The sequence below is a fragment of the Eupeodes corollae genome, chromosome 2, assembly GCF_945859685.1.
Source record: "Eupeodes corollae chromosome 2, idEupCoro1.1, whole genome shotgun sequence".
NCBI lineage: Eukaryota > Metazoa > Arthropoda > Insecta > Diptera > Syrphidae > Eupeodes > Eupeodes corollae.
In genome coordinates, this window is record NC_079148.1 from 66,166,718 (window position 1) to 66,184,584 (window position 17,867).

At 32.2% G+C, this 17,867-nt stretch overlaps 1 protein-coding gene across 3 annotated transcripts in view; it reads right to left on the reverse strand.

Moving 5' to 3' along the window:
- The window catches only part of LOC129946903 (LIM/homeobox protein Lhx1), a 134,410-nt gene that overhangs the window by 77,252 nt on the left and 39,291 nt on the right, over positions 1–17,867 (reverse strand). For 2 of the 3 annotated variants that reach the window (XM_056057276.1, XM_056057278.1), the window contains exons 2-3: positions 5,615–5,810; positions 343–581 (exon numbers count right to left, since the gene is read on the reverse strand). In XM_056057276.1, coding sequence (XP_055913251.1) covers positions 343–581; positions 5,615–5,810 — 435 coding nt within the window. The remainder of the gene's footprint in view (positions 1–342; positions 582–5,614; positions 5,811–17,867) is intronic. The other variant, XM_056057277.1, reaches the window with a different exon arrangement.

Consider the following 17,867-nt stretch of genomic DNA (forward strand, 5'->3'; position numbering starts at 1 on the left):
GTATTTTTGTTTTTAAATCTGATGCAACGATTATGATATTTTCAGGATTTGAAATGCCATCAACTTTGAACTTAAAATGTAATTTAAGGCGAAAATATTTTTGGTATGACATAACCTCAAAGGTAGGCACTATATTCTATCGTACATAAACTGCAGTGTAAACTCTAACCACAATGACCAAACCTCCCAACAAAAAACAATTATTTTATACCTATTCCCAAAGTTCTCTTTAAAATCTAATATTGTTCTTTTGTTTAAATGTTTTATAATATGAAGTATGATAAATTAATGAATTTTCAAATACGTTTAAATAAAGTCAAAAACAAAACAGAAATCACTTACCACTTAACGAATGATGGCCGGGAGCTTTACCTAATAGATAATCATCTTTGCAGATAAATTTATTGTCATCTAATACGTATAGTTGTTCCCCCGTGCTCAATTGTTTTCTACATATACAGCAGGTAAAGCAATTTAAATGAAAAACTTTATCACGAGGCTTTCTCACTAAATCTGATGGTGCTATTCCTTGGCCACAACCACTACATTTTGTTCCATAACGCCTAGAAGAATTAAAAATACTTTTGAATGAAAATATTAAATGTGATTATTTAAAGAAAAGATTTTATTAATATTAATAATTTATTTTATTATAATTATAAAAAAAAATGAGTTATAATAAAAAATAAATGCTTGCTATTATTTTGAAATAAATTCAATTTAAAATACCACCAACTTTAGAGACATATAAAAATGCATACTTTTCCATGTGGCCAAACTTCAAAGTATTACCTAAAAAGAAGCTTAGTGGTCTTTATTTGTTTTGTCATCTTTAAAGTAGTTTTTAAACAAACATATTCGAGTTTTTGGTAAAATTAAAGAAGCACTTGTTTCTTTAGATTTAATTTGTTTCAGAAAATCTTAACCAGAGTTCCACTATAAACTGAAACGTCTTTTTAATACTCTTTTATAAATAATGTCCATATGCACATATTTATCCACAAGCAAAATTGAAAAAAGGTAGTTCTGTCAGTAATTAATCGGGTCACACTGTGGCATATTTTGTTCTTGAAGATTTTAAAGTTTCTCAAAAGAATTGTCTCTTTAAAAAAATTTTAAAACATTTCGAGTCCAATTCAATAATTCAGTTCTTTAAAAAATCAATTTTAATAGCTTAGATCGTAAGACAGCTAAAATTTCGAACAGCTTTTTTCTTCAAAACAGCTACGAATATAAAAAAATTTGAATGATCATAAAAAAACTAGAAATTGTTTTCAGGTAATTTTTGTTATCAAGTTAAAAAAATTCCAAGAGTTCAGAAGCAAAAATACATCTGCTAGAGACAAACCCAGACACACAGTAAATACCGATTTAACTGCTGGAAACAATACTAAGAAGGAACCGCCTAAAAATGCTGTTTAAAATAAAAGCGATGAAAATAAAGCCTATTCTCAGAGTGTTAAAAATGTGCGGAAGAATGAAGAGACTTCCATAAAAGAAATTCTATCAACTCTTCAAAGAATTGATAAACAGGATTTGAATATCAAACAGCTAAGCGAAAAAGTCGCTCTGGGCAGAACACTTAAAATCGCTACATGGAGTGCAAACGGTCTTATACAACATTCATCCGAATCAAAAATCTTTTTAGATCTAGAACATATCGATATTTCCCTGGTGTCCGAAACTCATTTCTCCAATGGGCAAAGTCTAGATAATGTAATAGAAAACTATTCATGTTACCACGTTCCACATCCAGCTGACAACGCAAGAGGTGGATCGGCAAGTCTTCTAAGAGAAAGCTTAAAACATTATGAAGTAACCAAGTTTACTAATTAAAATATCAAGTAACTACTATTAGTATTGGTATGAAAAAGAAAGAGTTTAAGATAGCAGCTATATACTGCCCACCAAATCCTTCACCCGTCAGAAGATGACTATACAGATCTATTTGATCTTCTTGGGCATAACTTTCTTGTTAGTGGAGACTTCAATGCGAAACACATACATTGGAGCTCAAGACTTATATCAACAAAAGGCAAAAGACTTTTCCAAGTAGCCCGTAAATATTGCGAATCCTATTCCTCCAGGTCGCAAATTTACTGGCCTTCCCAAACTAACAAAATACCAGACCTTATTGGCTTTTTCGTAGCTAAAGGAATCAAACGGAATCACATTAGTGTCGAATGTAATTATGACCTGCCATCAGATCATACTCAAGTGATTCTATCACTAAGTGAATCGGAAGCACTAGAAAAAAGTAATCCAAAGCTTGTAAAAAAGAAAAAAAACTGGAGTGATCTTAGAGAAAGGCTTTTAAGTTTTATAAATGTAAGATCTCCCATGGATACAATCGAGCAAATTGACCATGAAGTGGAACAATTTATTGCTGATGTACAACAGGCCGCTGAAGAAAGTACTCCAACATTTTCTAATAGAAATAAATGACAAAATGAAATAAAATATCCTTTAGAGATAAGAGAGTTGATAATAGAGAAAATAAGAGCTCGAAGAAAATGGCAAAATACTAGATTTCCAGATGATAAAACAACGTTTAACCGGTTTAAGCAACAATCTTAAAAAACAAATTTCCAAATTCAAAAATGATTCACTCAGTACATTCTTAAGAAATTTAATGACTCATGCTTCAACCGATTTTTCGCTATGGAAAGCAGCCAAGGGCCAACCATTTCGCTGAACATCTTGCGAATGTTTTAATCCATACACCGGTATGTCCCGCACCATTGGAAAATTGCTGAAGTAATTGTCATACCAAAGGAAGGTAAACCACCATCAGAAGTGACGGTTTACAGACCAATATCGCTTATACCAATTATGGCAACAGTTTTTGAAAAACTGCTTTTGAAGAGCCTTAGCAAAATCATAGAAGAAAGAAGGTTAATCCCAAACCATCAGTTTGGCTTTAGAAATAAACATTCCACGATAGACCAAGTTCATAGAATATCGGATGTAATACAAAAAGCATTAGAAGAAAAACAAGTATGTTCAGCCATTTTCTTAGATGTTGCTCAAGCAGTTGACAAGGTTTAGCATGGGGGACTTGAGTACAAACTGCAAAGGGATCTTCCCAGGCAGTACTTTGAAATATTAAAATCGTGCATCTCAGACCGATTGAAATTTAGATTTTCAGATCTTCTGAAGAACTCGTTAAGAACTTTGTATAGCACTGCAAATGTAGCATTAGAACAACCTTCAATAGCTTAAAAAGTGACAAACTGGGGTAGGCACATTTTTTTAGAACGAACTTTGCACCTCCTCAAAATTAAATCTTATATTATAGTTTTGAATGATATCATATAAATTTTCTTAAGTACATAGTTGAAAAGAACAAACATTCCTTAGACAATACAAAAATCATAAAACGCTACGAAAGTACGGCCTCAGATTGTCTACGTGCTTAAAAGAAGAACTTCTAGAACCAATGGCTAGTCCCAAATATTTAAACTTATTAACAATCCCTAAACGAAAATAAATATCAATGAATGCAATTTGGAAGAACTTGTAAAGGTTCTAGAAGGAGACGTATGTACAAGTACAATTTAAAAGTTAAAATTGTTGGCATTCTGTTGCATCTTAAAAAGATATCGACATCATTATTTTTAATTTCTGATAAACTCAAGAAAAAAAACCTTGGTTTTTGAGGTTTTTATTAGATTGAGGTTTGCTATTTACATTAAAGCTTTAACCCACATCATCAGCATAATCCAACATAAATACATAAATTAGGTGGGGCAACAGTTCGTTGAGAACTAGGGCCTAGTGACTTACAACCCTTAACTGTTCCTGTGTGCGAGTATAATATTGTCAGGGATGGAATGGACCCACAGTTTTTAAGCTGAATCCAAACGGCTAATTTGAGAAAGCACTTTTTCATGACAATAATTACTCTTGGAGGATTTGTCAGTTCCTTGCAAGAGGCAGTACCCGTAAAAAAAAATTTAGATAACACAGGCACATGCAGGGTTTAAAGCCGAGACCTCTGGCATGACAGTCCAACGCACTAACTATCACGAAGCGGGTACTACAAAAAAGGCAACCTAAATAAAAAGAGGCTTGGATACGACCCAACTGATAACTTCCCATCCCGTCTGTCGATTTGTTTTGGTTAAAAGTTGTCAGTTGAATTAGACTAAAACATTTTAAAATAATAGCAATATTTTTCATATAAAGAAATAGTTTGGTTTTTAAATCTAGTTTTGTTAAATAGATTTTTAATCGAAAACAAATGTTTAAAAATGTTAGTAGCATTTTTAAAATTTTTACAAATTGGATGAATGAAATTAATTTTAGAGATATCAATTTTTACCAAATTTACGTACTATTTTCGGTAGATTTTATTTTTTTTATGAAAAAACAGACTGTTGAATTGTTATAAAAAAAACTACTGAATATGGAAAACAATATTTTCTGCGAAATAAAAAAAGTTTGAAGATAATATTTTTAATTTTTCAAAAGCTATTTGAGTCGAATATAAATTTTTACCAAGTTTTTATTTTTTGTAAAAAAAACTTTAAATTAGATTTGTCTCAAAGTTTTACTGAATGTAGGTTTTTCTTAAACGATTCTATTCTATTATTTCTTTTCATTTAAATTGTTGTAAGTAAAATCAAATGAAGTTGAAAGAATGAATGACAAATTTAGAACATTGTAATTTAAAAAAAGTTTAGAAAAAATCCTGATACACTTTTTTGTTGAAACACAAATTGAACTTCAGGCAAATTTTGTGAAATTTAATACGAGGTCTTTAAAAAATAATTATACACAAAGTGAATATTTATCGGTTAATCTAAAACTTGATACAAGCTCGATAAGCGTAAATATTTATTTAGACCGATATCATGTCGACTATTTTTTCTTTTTAATAAATACCGTTGCATATTAAGCCACTCACGATTTCCTTGGGATGTGCATATGGCAAGCATTAGCAATATAGGTATGGCCATGACTACAGGAACCTTCATCTAAATCACTATCATTCAATAGAAGACACAAATCCCAACCAGGCTATCTACTGAAGTGGAAGATGTTTTTTTTCCATTTCAATCTTTTTATTTCTACTTTAACCGGTGTTAGCATAAGAGCTCTGATGCCAATGGAGTTAGAAATAAAATTGCTGAAGCTGCATATGATGTTGGCATTCCAAGGTAAAAAGTCAAATGCCAATCTCTTTAGTTTTTTTTTTATAATTTGCCTCAACGAAACGGTGACGACCGATGACTTAACCATTTCAGTAAATCTTATTGCTCCTACATACATTTGTACATTTTTACATCTATATACATGTGTGTTATATAAAAAACGATAATAGAGAATGATGCAGAACAAAAAACGAGGTAGATTGCTTTCTTTGTTCAAGAACATGCTTTATGTCAATGCCAGAAGGAAGACTTCACATGTTAATTGAACATTTTCCAATGAAAATCATTCTTGACTTTTTTCCCTTTGAATAAATTAAAGCACATTAAATAAAGAAGAATGCGATTAAATTTTTTCCTATGCATTTCACACAAAAAAAATATAAAAAAAATTAAATAGTGACTCTAAATTAAAAAGAAAATTAAATTAAATTTGTATTTATGTTTGATTAAGTACTTACCTAAAAAAATCATTCCTACAATATAACTTAGATTCTCTACTAAAACATTTATCCGTTAGTGGTTGAAGGCATTCACAGCAGCGCACACATGATGCATGCCATCCTCTTTCGAGGACATTTAATAAAAACTTATCTAAGATTGGTTTATTACAGCCCGCACATGGATCACCAACACCAACGGGCGGTTCCCCTCGACCTAAAATTATAAAGAAAAAATTGTTATTGTTTGAGACTATTTAATTTTATTTTAAATTTTAAATCACTTAATACAAAATAAAAATGAACAAAAATTAGTATTATTTGAAATATAAATTTGTTGTTTGAATATTCAATATTTTTACACACCCACTTCAAAATGCTCACCTTTTTCGTGTTTTTAAGAATAAACCTTTAAAAGCATAATTTAACTCATTGAACTTATATTATTTAGTTTTAAGACTATCTTGTTTGTTTTTTTAAGTTTGTTTTAACAAATTTTGCAACAGTTTTAATGTCTTAAAAATGAACATACGTAATTTGTTTGAATGAATATTATAGCTAACAGATATACGCACTCCAAGGCCAAATTAAAAAGTGAAAGAGGCGGGGATGCTACCCTCACTGATAGCTCCCCATCCCGTCTGTCGATTTGACTTGCCTACAACTTTAATAGAATATTCATAACAATATTTTGTGTGAGATAAATAATTTGTAGTCAAAATATTTGTATCTTCTCCTAATATTTGAGTCGAACCCCAGCTTTAACAGTTTTGTGTTAAACCCCATTTCTTAACAGTTTTTTGTTGGTTTTTTAAGTGTTTGGTTTTTGAAAAAAAAAGAGGTTTTTTAGTTAAATTTTACTTAGAAACTATCTAAAATTATTATTTTGGGTATAACGAAACAGTCAGATTTCAAAATCTAGTTTTGGAAACGAGGTTTCTAGTTGAAACCCCATTTCGACCACTTTTTGGTATAATTTGTTGAGAGTTTGTATTTTTATGTAAAGATTTGTTTTTTCTAAGAAAATTGAGCCCAGAATGACATCATTTTAAAATAATTTACTTCATTTATTCAAGAGATATCGAGATTTTGCGGACTACTTTTTGTTGATATTATTTTTTTCATGACAAAAAAACTGAGTTATTATTTTATTTAAGTCGAAAAACTATTTTTACTAACTTTTAGTAATATTTTTTGTTGTTTTTGAAAACTGTCTATTCAATGCTTCTCAAAATTTTACTAAATGTTGAAAACAATATATTTTATGAGATTCAATTATTAGTTTGAAGCCAATATCTTTAATTTTCAAAAAGAATCTTAAGTCGAAAATCAATATTTACCAGGTTTTAGCTATGTTTTTTTAGTTTCTTATTTTTTGTAAAAGTCAATTCGATTTTACTCAAAATTTTGCCAGATTTCAAAAACGATATATTTTGTTGCATACAATAAATTATCTTGGAGATAAAATTGTTTGTTTTCTTAATTATTCGAGATGACAATTATTTTTTTTTTCAGTTTTATTTTGATTCATAAAAAATCGTGTGTTGTGTTTTTTTTTATTTTATTAGTTTGATATCGCGTAAACAATATATAATATACAATTTAACTCAAGTCGATAGATTTATTTGTTCGTGAAATATTTTGGGTTGACCAATATTTTTTTTTTAATTTCTATGGTAAAAAACACCCATTCAATTTTTTTAAAATCCGTTTTGTATTTTTCGGCACTATGATCTGTATAACAACATTTTTTGTAACGATCTCTTATTTAGACTCTAAGCGCACACTCAAAGGGATATATTACCCTTATTATGTAGACACAGTGTGGGCACTAGGAAAGGGCGAGAGAGGTTGAAAGGAGATGTCGGTGCACATTGGTTTTGAATTCCTGAATATTGCAACAGTTGGGAAAGACAGAGTGTGGCAAGGCATTCCACATTCGCATAGCACGGCTAAAGAACGAATCTCTGTACTTGACAGTACGACCAAAGATGGGCTCGAGGGTATATTGATGAGCATTCCTAGAAGCGCGAGTATTACGGTTGAACTGTTTAAGGGAAGGAATGCAGCTGGCTATTTCTCTAGAGCATAAACCATTAAAATAACAGTGAAAGAGGGTCAGACAAGAGACCTTACGACGATGTCCAAGCGAAATAAATGAACTTCTGATGATATTATCATCTATCAATTTAAATGCTCTACGTTCAATACTATCCAAGAGGCTTAAGTAAGTTGCAGGAGCCCCAGCCCAGATATAGGAGCTATACTCAAGCTTTGGACGTATATAAGTCTTGTAAATAACAGCCAGATCAGAGGGGGAGAAAAACTTCTTGCATCGCCTTAGAAAACCCAAAAAAGGTGGTTGGTGATACACATACCAAGTATATCGAGATGTTCAGTTTCCTCGATGCAAGTGCCATTTATAGATAATGGTAAGGGGGGTATATTTCGGTTTAACGATACAAGACAGCATTGCGCTTTCGAAGTATTAAATTCCACGCGGTTTCTTATTCCCCATTGTACAGTGCTGTTTAGGTCGGAATTTAATTAACTTATCATATTTTGTCGTTGCAGTTCCTTCTCCGAAGAAGAGGGGTGTGAATCTGAAAACGAATATGAAAAGCTAAGAGTACTATCGTCAGCGAAACAATGTATTGGATTAGATGTTGCAGACAGGAGATCATTAATAAAAATGAGAAAGAGTGTTGGAGATAAAACAGAGCCCTGGGGCACACCAGCATTTATTTTGTGGTTTTCAGACTTGGATCCATCCAATACATCTTGTATTAAACGATTCGAAAGGTAATTACTAATCCAATGAAGGAGGGATTCGAAAGCACGCATTTTTGACGTTAAAGCCTGATGCCAAACCCTATCAAATGCTTTTGAAATATCTAGTGGTGGCCATTTTGTTTTGGTGACATCTGTCAGTTCAGTTCAGTTGTTTATGACAGATCATCTTAGAAAGTTACACGTTTGAGCAGCACGTTCAAATGATAAAACTTTATTATCAAAATGAGTATTCGTTAACGCAAACGTTTCGGGCATTGCGCCCATTTTACAGTAGACGTGGTGGCCCTTCATAGTTCATTCTTCAACGGATGTTGGTAAAATTTGAGACCAATGATCGGCGCGGTCCGTAAGTCCCAAGTAGTCTATTCCTAGCCGTGCACAAGAACTCGGCCTTTCTCAGACTTCAACTTGGCGAATTTTGCGTCGGGACTTGGGCCTACACCCGTACAAGATTAAGCTCAAAATTAATGACTTTTTCCTGTTGGTTTCCTTGAAGTCACATGTCTATGCAAATAAACCAAAGTCAACCGATGCACACAGGCCGTTGCTTAAATTCAGCCCGATCTATGCGGAAAAGTCATTGGAAATTGGACCACTCGGATCCGTGCCACCGTAAGAAACCGAGGTGGGCATTTAAATAATGTCATATTCCACACTTAATGGCAAACATGTGCCTCTCAAATAAAAAAATATTTTGGAATAACAAGGCTCTAGGTCTCAAAGACCTAGCGGAAACATAGATTTGGTATTAATTCAAGAAGCGATGGACAGTATAGAAAGTCTCTAACAATCATTTTACTATGAAATGTTCTTCTTGATTTTAAAGACTTTATTCCAAAATATTTGAATCTAGCCTCATTACTAGGACATAAGTTTCAACCCGTTTTTGCTAATAAATACGCACTTTGTATATATACATAAATTTAACGTATTTACTTTATTGGTTTATACAGAACATCGCCATAGATCTACTAGTTTGAAAACATGAAGTATTTTTTTATTCTCATTTTATGTGAAAGAATAATTTTTAAAAATAATAATTCTTTATTAAAAACAAAAATTAGATAACCTACAAAAATAATCAAAACTCTTCGTCTTATCACTGCAAATTTAGAGATTAAAAATTAGTCATTTTAATTTAAAGTTAAGTATTTAATTTCCATAATTAAAATCTATAAAGAAATTAATATTTAAACAAAAAATCAAATCTTTGCATCGGAGGCTCTCAAGATTTATACTTAAAAACTTTTCAAAGTATTTAAATAAAGTGTGTTCATTGCCTTAAGCAAGTAGCTTTATTTTTAAATTCCACAAAAGAAAATAAGTGCTATTGTTAGTGGAAATAAACACATTAAAAAAACACAATTTCCTAAAACACCTTGTTATCACTGATGACAGACATCGCATCATATCACAAAACCTCCAGCTAATGAACCAACAAAATAAACTATTTATAGAGTTGAATTATAAAGCCCCAAGATATTAAATAATAACATACTTAACACACCATAAATAGAGTCATTTGGGAGGATAATGTAGGTTCTTTGAGTTCCACATCCAGATCAACCGGAACCTTATAAACTTCTCTCCTCTCCATATATACATATAATTATCTTCACGCAATTCATTCATTTGGAAACTGCTAGCGCATATAATATAATTTATATAAATTTTCATCATTCTTTTATACGGAGATATGTATATACACATATAAGACAACGCACGCTTGCCTTGTTCTTCATCTTTGTGAGTTAAATAGCCCCTTGAAGGCGAATGTTAATTTAAGTGCGATCGCATGTAGACTTTACACCTTATCCATTTCCTCTTCAATCAGCCCCCCAAAGTGGTGGGTTTTGTATTGTGCTATGAATACCCTCTCGATCTCGACTACAGAAGCCGCACACCCCAAAACTGCAACCGAATAATAACATGTTCAGAGCTTACCCCGAAGGGATGAAGATGCCTCATATAACTCTTTTGTTGTTTAACAAAAGCCCAACCAAAAGATCTAGAAGCTATCGAAATGTGAATATCTGAAAGATGCAAAAAAAAAAAACAGAAAACTAAATTCAGACAAAAGGGATTCCCAATTTTAATATTCAATTCCGGCGTGAGGATCGAGGTTTTGGGTGGGTTATACCTTCCAGGTATGAGAAGATTATATACGTGCCAGACACTATTCCCTGTATTCGTTCTCATTTTCATCATCATCATCATCACCAGCAGCGGCACAAATATCTACGGCAGCGGAGGTAGCAGTGGCAGCAGTATCATCCGGCATGAGCCTCGTCAGTATTCTTAGCCATCATAAGCATCTAGAAGATGTAATTTCCTCCTCAATGGGCAATTAGCATGGGGCACCTCCATCATTCGGAATTCAGGATTAGCTTTGGGGCGAAACGAAAAATTCAAGTCGACACAACGCGAACGTCGACTCTTTGCCGGGTGTCATCCATCATGATGGACGGATGACGTTCACATTTATTCATATGAACCATGCTGACGATGCTCTCCTTTTTTCTTGAATGAGGCGCAGCTTTTTTTTTTCCTTTGATGCGCCTTAAGGCAATCCAAACTTATGGGCAAGAAATACCGAATTGGATGCGGACTATATACCGTCATCGGATCGGGACTATGGTGATGGTGATGGCGAATAGGTATATCCGTATCCGTTGCGGATCGTTAATAATTAATAAAGGTGCAAATGGAGCAGAACTTGGCAGCTCCTTTTCGTTTATGAAAAAATAGGTAATTCTTGAGTATACCTATAAAATTTTGTTAAGGTCGTTTCTGTTTTCTTTGTGTTTTATTTAAACAAATGATTTGTAGGTGATGTCATAAAATATTGCACAAATCTTTATACCTAACCAAATTTACAAAAACAACAATAATCATGAAAACAAAACAATAAAAAAATATTGAACATTGTTTTATGACTTTTTTAACGTTGATAAATTATGCCTGTTTTTAGTATTGCTTTGCCTTTAAATTACGTATTGAATATTTAAACAATGAAAAACTGAGAATTATGCTTGTCGATTGTCGTTATTCGGTTTTATTTGAATTTCTACAGTATTAGTAATAATTTCATGAACGATTTCATTATTTTAATGTGTTTTGAAAATATTCAAATGGCATTTTTTTAGTTTAATTGCTTTTTTATATTTAAAAGAAACTTAATACAAATTAAATGAAAAATATTACTCTCAAGAATTTAACCATATGGTCTGGGTGGGTGAAACATACGTTTATAAGAATTCATATATTTTAAAAACAAAAATGCAAATATGTATAATTAATTATTTTTTGAAACAGATTGCAAATATTAAAAAAAAAACTAAAAAAATAAAATATTTTTATTGTAACTAACAATTTAGAGCCTTTTTACGCAATGGAAACGTTATTGTGTATTTATTTATTTTTGTTTTTCATGATTTAAATTATATTTATTGCTATTTTCATAAATTAATTCCGTCTATAAGATCTGATTGGAATTTATTAAAGTCTTACAACAATTAATTGTTAAAAAATTATATACAAAAGATATTTATTTATCAAGTTCTTAAGTTTTTTTTTGACAATTATTCTATTCTGAATTATCTACAAATTGAGGTCGAAATACTGTATTTCAAAATCATGTATTTCAAAATACTTCTTCTTAGTTATTTATATCTCTCTCACATTTTTACATGAATTGTTCCTATCATAATCAAGAATTGCATAAACAATTGATCTGTAAAAACTTCCAGTATTATTAAATACAGTATTTTTACAACACAGCATTTTAAGACACAGTATTTTAAATTTAGTACCCGTAGCGTGATGGTTTTTGCGTTGGACTGTGATTGTAAATTCACTGATTAGGATTGAACGAAGAGCCAACATGTTTCGATTGTTGAAAGACTACAGTCCCGATGTGATTATGGCTAGCGAAACTAAGCTAAATCACAAACAGAAATTGACTCATACAAATTACAATATCGTAAGAAGAGACCGGCCCGACTCCACTCAAGGGGGCGGGCGGTGTCGCTCTCTTCATACGAAAAGGCATTAATTATAAAGTCATATACAACAATGAATTGCGAAAGCTCAAGACTCTAGAAGTTTGCGTTGTATGCATCTCTCTCACTCAAGGGAAGCGATGTATATGATTGCGGCGTATGCGGTTGGAGCTCCGCAGGTTACTTACTTTGCTTCAGAATTCGAGATTCTTTTTAAGGAACTGAAACTGAGCTTGGACGAAAACTATTTCATCTAGGCCGGTGATTTGAACTCAAAACATGAAGATTGGGTAAATCAACGTAGTAATCCTAGAGGTAACCATCTTTTTAATTTGACGAATCTTTATAGCGTTGAATATGGCGTCGACTTGCTGGCTACTGAAAAGCCATCGTATCTAAAAAGCGGCTCCTCTCTGGAACTTTTGCTGTACGACACCAGACTGACAGTTACAGACAAAGTGGGAAATCACCCTCGAAACTGCTTGCAGATAGTTGAGTACGACAGTGATCACTGCGGACTGACTGCCGTAATGCAGATTCCTAGCGAACGCGTCGAGTTCGAAGAATACGTTGCAACGCTCTCTTACAGTTGGCTTCGTTTCACCAACGCCCTAACGAGAGAACTTCGTTCGAGTGATATAGCCCCACCAGACAACAGAAACCTGACAAATACAGAAATTGACCAACAATTACAACAGGTGGACGAAGCAATAAAAGAAACGATTTAACGGACAATCACAAAGTACAAAGGACCTGACCAAATGGACGCTTACAGAAACGCGACTATTGACTCACTGCGAAGGCACAAGAGTACTGACGACTTACAGACATACACGACTTGGAGGTTAGGACACTCAAGCCATCAATAAAAAAATGTCAATCTGTTGATTTAGGAGAACTACAGGTTATCAAATAACAAGTACTGGGACCGCAAGATCCGGTCAGTTAATTCGAGTGTCCCTAGTATGTTCCCTAAAATCAACTAAATATTCAGAAAAAAGAACGATAATTACCTTCCGTGTCTGAAACTCCAAAGAACTGAAGAGAACAGGAACGTACTCAGGACATTGCAAATAGATCCAGAAGAAGCCATCTTTGACGATGACTTTCTTATATAATTAAAGATCCGAAGGAAAAAGTGGAGGCGATGGGAGCTGCTTTCCAGCAAGTGTACAAGGTGAATGTTAGCATTCGCCCCAACCATGAAATGGAAAACAGAGCAGAGGGTGGTTCAATCTCTCCAGAAAAGGGAAAGGACAACTCCAAGCCGTCAAATCTTCGGTCGATAAGTCTTCTTCCGAGCATCAGAAAAGTTTTCGAAAAGATCATCAATAGGGCTCTGACTAAGTGGGCTGCGGACAACAAAATAATTCCGGATAAACAGTTCAGGTTCAAGGCGGGTCATGACACAATTCATGCTGCGTCTACACTCGTTTTTGATATCCAATGGAATAAATCAAAACAACAATGCACAGGTGCTGTTCTGGTTGATCTGGAAAAGGCCTTTGACACCGTATGGTTAGAGGGTCTTTACCTAAAACTGAGCAGGCTTGGCATAAGCAAGCCATTGTTGTAAATATTTTATGATATGCTTAATGGTAGAAAGATTGTTGTCAAAAGTGGCAAATGTAACTTCTGCCACAACATTCTCAATTAAAAATGGTCTTTAACAGGGAGCGGAGAATTCGCCGATTCTCTTCAGCATTTACACCAGCGATCTGATAGGTAGTCTTACAAAGGCAATTGCGTACGCCGACTATCTAATTGCGTACAGAACGGCCCGAAAGGTTGAGGTTATTAGAATTCTCTTGCAGCGTGATTTCGACAAGATTCAGCGATATTGCGACGACTGGAAACTGAAAATAAATGTCCAGAAGTCGGAGACGATTCTGTTCCGAAAATAGAAAATAGTGTTCAATACTTTCATAAAGTAAAAATCTTATTATTATCTCAATTAGATTTCGTAATTTCTCATTAGTTATGAATTGATTTATTGGCCTTCATTTGAATCTGTCTGAAAAAAACCTTAAATGAAATTGTTTTATGATTTTAAATAGTTCGTTTTAGAGCTAATTTTGAATACTACCTAATTCTGAAATTACTCAGAAATACTCGTTGTCATCATAATTTTTAAAACTTTTTCAATACATTTCAAAAACATGTTGTTATAACCTTAAGACTACGAATTTGTAATAAGATCAAACTTTGTTTTTATACCATTTTGATAATATTTTAAACATTTTAACGGCATATATAAGGGATCGAAGATTTGAACAAATTATCAAGAATTTTATTGAAGAATCTACATGCCTTCAAAAAGCCTAATATATAAAAGTCTACATTAATATAAAAGGTTGAATTTTATAAACATGACAGTTTTATTGAATTCTAATGCTTCAATTTTTTCAAAATTGAAAAGCAGAAAAAAATGCAGCTTTTATAAAGAATCTGTGGAAAGTTCGATACTCTTTGCATATTCAAAGAATAATCTTTAAAGCCCTGATGATATGATGGAAATATTATAAGGTTAGATTTAAATTTCTTGCCACTAAATGCTTTAATTGCTTACTTACTTAAGGTGGCGCTACGGTCCTAAGCTCAATGACGTATTATTTGGTTTATGGTGTAGGAAAAAAATTAATTTTTTCCACTTGTTTTGATATTCGCAACCGTTAAAAAAGAAATGATATTTTCACGGTAATAATTCTAGTTCGAATGAATGACTTACTATTATTAAATATAGTAAGAACCGAAACTTTTTAAAGGATTATAAAATAGACAAATTGATTTGTTAGAACCTCTCATTGATATTATTTTACGTCAACATGTTTTAATATGCTAATTATCTTATGGCAATAAAAAGGTTGCCATTTGTCATAGGGAGGCAGCTATGAAGTTTTAAAATTGCAAATAAAATAAAAGAAACCCACATCCAATTATCGAAAATGACACCTTGAGATCTATTATTTCATTATAACCTCGAATAATATTTATTTGATATGATGACTTTTTTCCCCATTCAAATAACCCTCAAGCTTAATATGCATCATAAGTAAGTGCTTTAAGGTGTAAGCTCATGTAAAACGCTTATTGAATCAGTTTAATAACTTGTTAAATGCACAAATGTTCTGTCACCTGAACGTCATCACTTAAAAAAATGAATTGTTGCAACAAATATGTAAATATATACTCGTAGAAACACAATGTTGTAATCATTTAAACAAAAATAAAATTATTAATAAAAATGTCAAATGCCAGAATCTGTCAAAATAAATAAATAGTAAAATATTTAAACAGTTTAAAACAAGGGTATACAATAATTTTCAAAGGTAATGCAGGTAAATGTAAATCAATAAACAAAAAATCTGAAAACAAAGTTTCATGCACAATGCGGATCAATGGATTAGATAAATTAAATTTTTAACGTTTGAACAACACCTTTGATAACATTAACAGTGGGTCTCACGGACTTTGTTTTTCAACATAAGATTTGTCTAATTATTCATTTTATTTTTAATAAATGTTCTTTAACTTGTTATTGTAAAAACTATTTTATCGTCCTAAGTTCATTTATTTCACTCTTGGTTTCATAGGCCAGGTTTGTACCAAAAAAGCTTTGCTCGAGAAGACATTTAGTTTTAAAGTTAAGAAAGAAGATTTAAAATGGGGTACATTTCGCTTTTAAAAGAAATTCGGTCGCACAGACACATGTGTCACCATTGGCCGCTTAAAATACTTTTGGCTTCGGAATTAGCTTTTCTGACAGCTATCACGTGATTTATGCTGAGTTCGGTTTGCCATTTCATAATGAATAAACTAACTCCTAAACAACCTTTGCCAAATCGTGGACAATTTCTCACCAAAATAATGGTTTGGTTCGAGCGACGCAATCCATTTATTAAAGGAAACTCTTGATGAGGGCTTAATTTCGGATGGCGCTTCAGTGTCTTAAGTCTTCTACCGTTTTTTTTTTGTTAAGTCGAGACAATTGACGTCTTGGAAGAGAATATTCGGCAAGTTATTGCTGCCACACGGCCTCAATTGCCTCAAAAGTGGTTGAAAATAGGATCCCTTGACTGGAATTTATTCGAGCCAGATGCGTCGGCCACTTGTCCAACATCACTTTTTAAAAATAATGACATACTCTTATCTTTATAAAAAAGCTTCATTCTTGGAATTATATATGTTTCCTCTTTAAAACGAGAAGTCTAAAAACAACCCCTTTACAATTCTTTCTATGAAAATAACACTTTTTGATAGTTATGACTTAAGTCAAACTTATTCCACCTCCTTTAAACAAAGGAATATATTTTTTAAGTCTATACAAAAAGAACTCCTATATTCCTTGGTCATCACGTCACTTGAACTTCTTTAATAATCCTATTTTTTCAGGAGTTTTCATTTGATTTTAGTTGACAAGATAAGGTTTTTACGAAAGAACATTTTAGGTAAACTTTGTGGAAAAGATGCGACAAATTAAAAATTCACTTCGATTTTTTCCGGGATGGCTTTTCGAATGAAAAAATAAAACAAATCGGACCGATTGTAATAAATTCCTATGTGAAGTAGAAAATTTAGAGAATTTCAAAAGAATTTGCGGATTTTTAGAAGATGAAAATGTAGAAAATTCTAAGTGAAGCTTTAAAAAGTTGGTATAATTGTGAAATTCATTGTGAAAAAAGATGTTTTTGATTAATATGGTGTGGAAAAGTTAACAAGATAAGTAATACATGATGCTGTACTAAAATCAATCCCACTGTACGATAGATGGTGTTATATGTCCTTTTGCATATACATAGAAAATTCAAAGGAGAGGTAATCCTTATTTCACGAATTGCGATTATTTCAAATAATCATCGATTCTATTTTAAGCGATTTCGGTTTCCCATTTGGTTTGATTTTGTGAATTGCTAATAGTTGAACGTCTTGAAGAGTGTTGGCGAAGCGTTTTTGCTTGTTTTCACGCTTGAAAATGATTTTCAATCATTTCGTTCTCTAATGATTTTGAATCCATTTAAATAATTTACATCAAAACTAAAACAATATGAATTATTGTTATAATTTGAAGTTTACCTACAATTGTTAAATCGTGGGCGATACAAAGTCCGTCTGGTCAGCTAGTCTTACAAAAAAAACGAATTTAAATTTCATGTAGAATTAATAAATTAAGACTTAAAGTCTGATTATCTAAATACCTCATTGAGTGAGTTTTAAAGTAACTAAATAAATGTTGATTTAAATGACAAAATCTTTGGTTTTTATTTTATTGTTAATATGAAAAATAAAGTTGTTATGTGTTTCCTCTTAACCAAAGCCAAACATGACTTTACCTACTTATATAACCTCTGTGATGATTTCGTAGTCTATAAGTTATGCATTTTTATTTTTAATGACAACATTTAATAACTGTATCAAATCAAATAAGTCGCATTGTATTAAATTCGACCCACCCAACGCAGGTGTTTAAAGTTGTTTGGCAA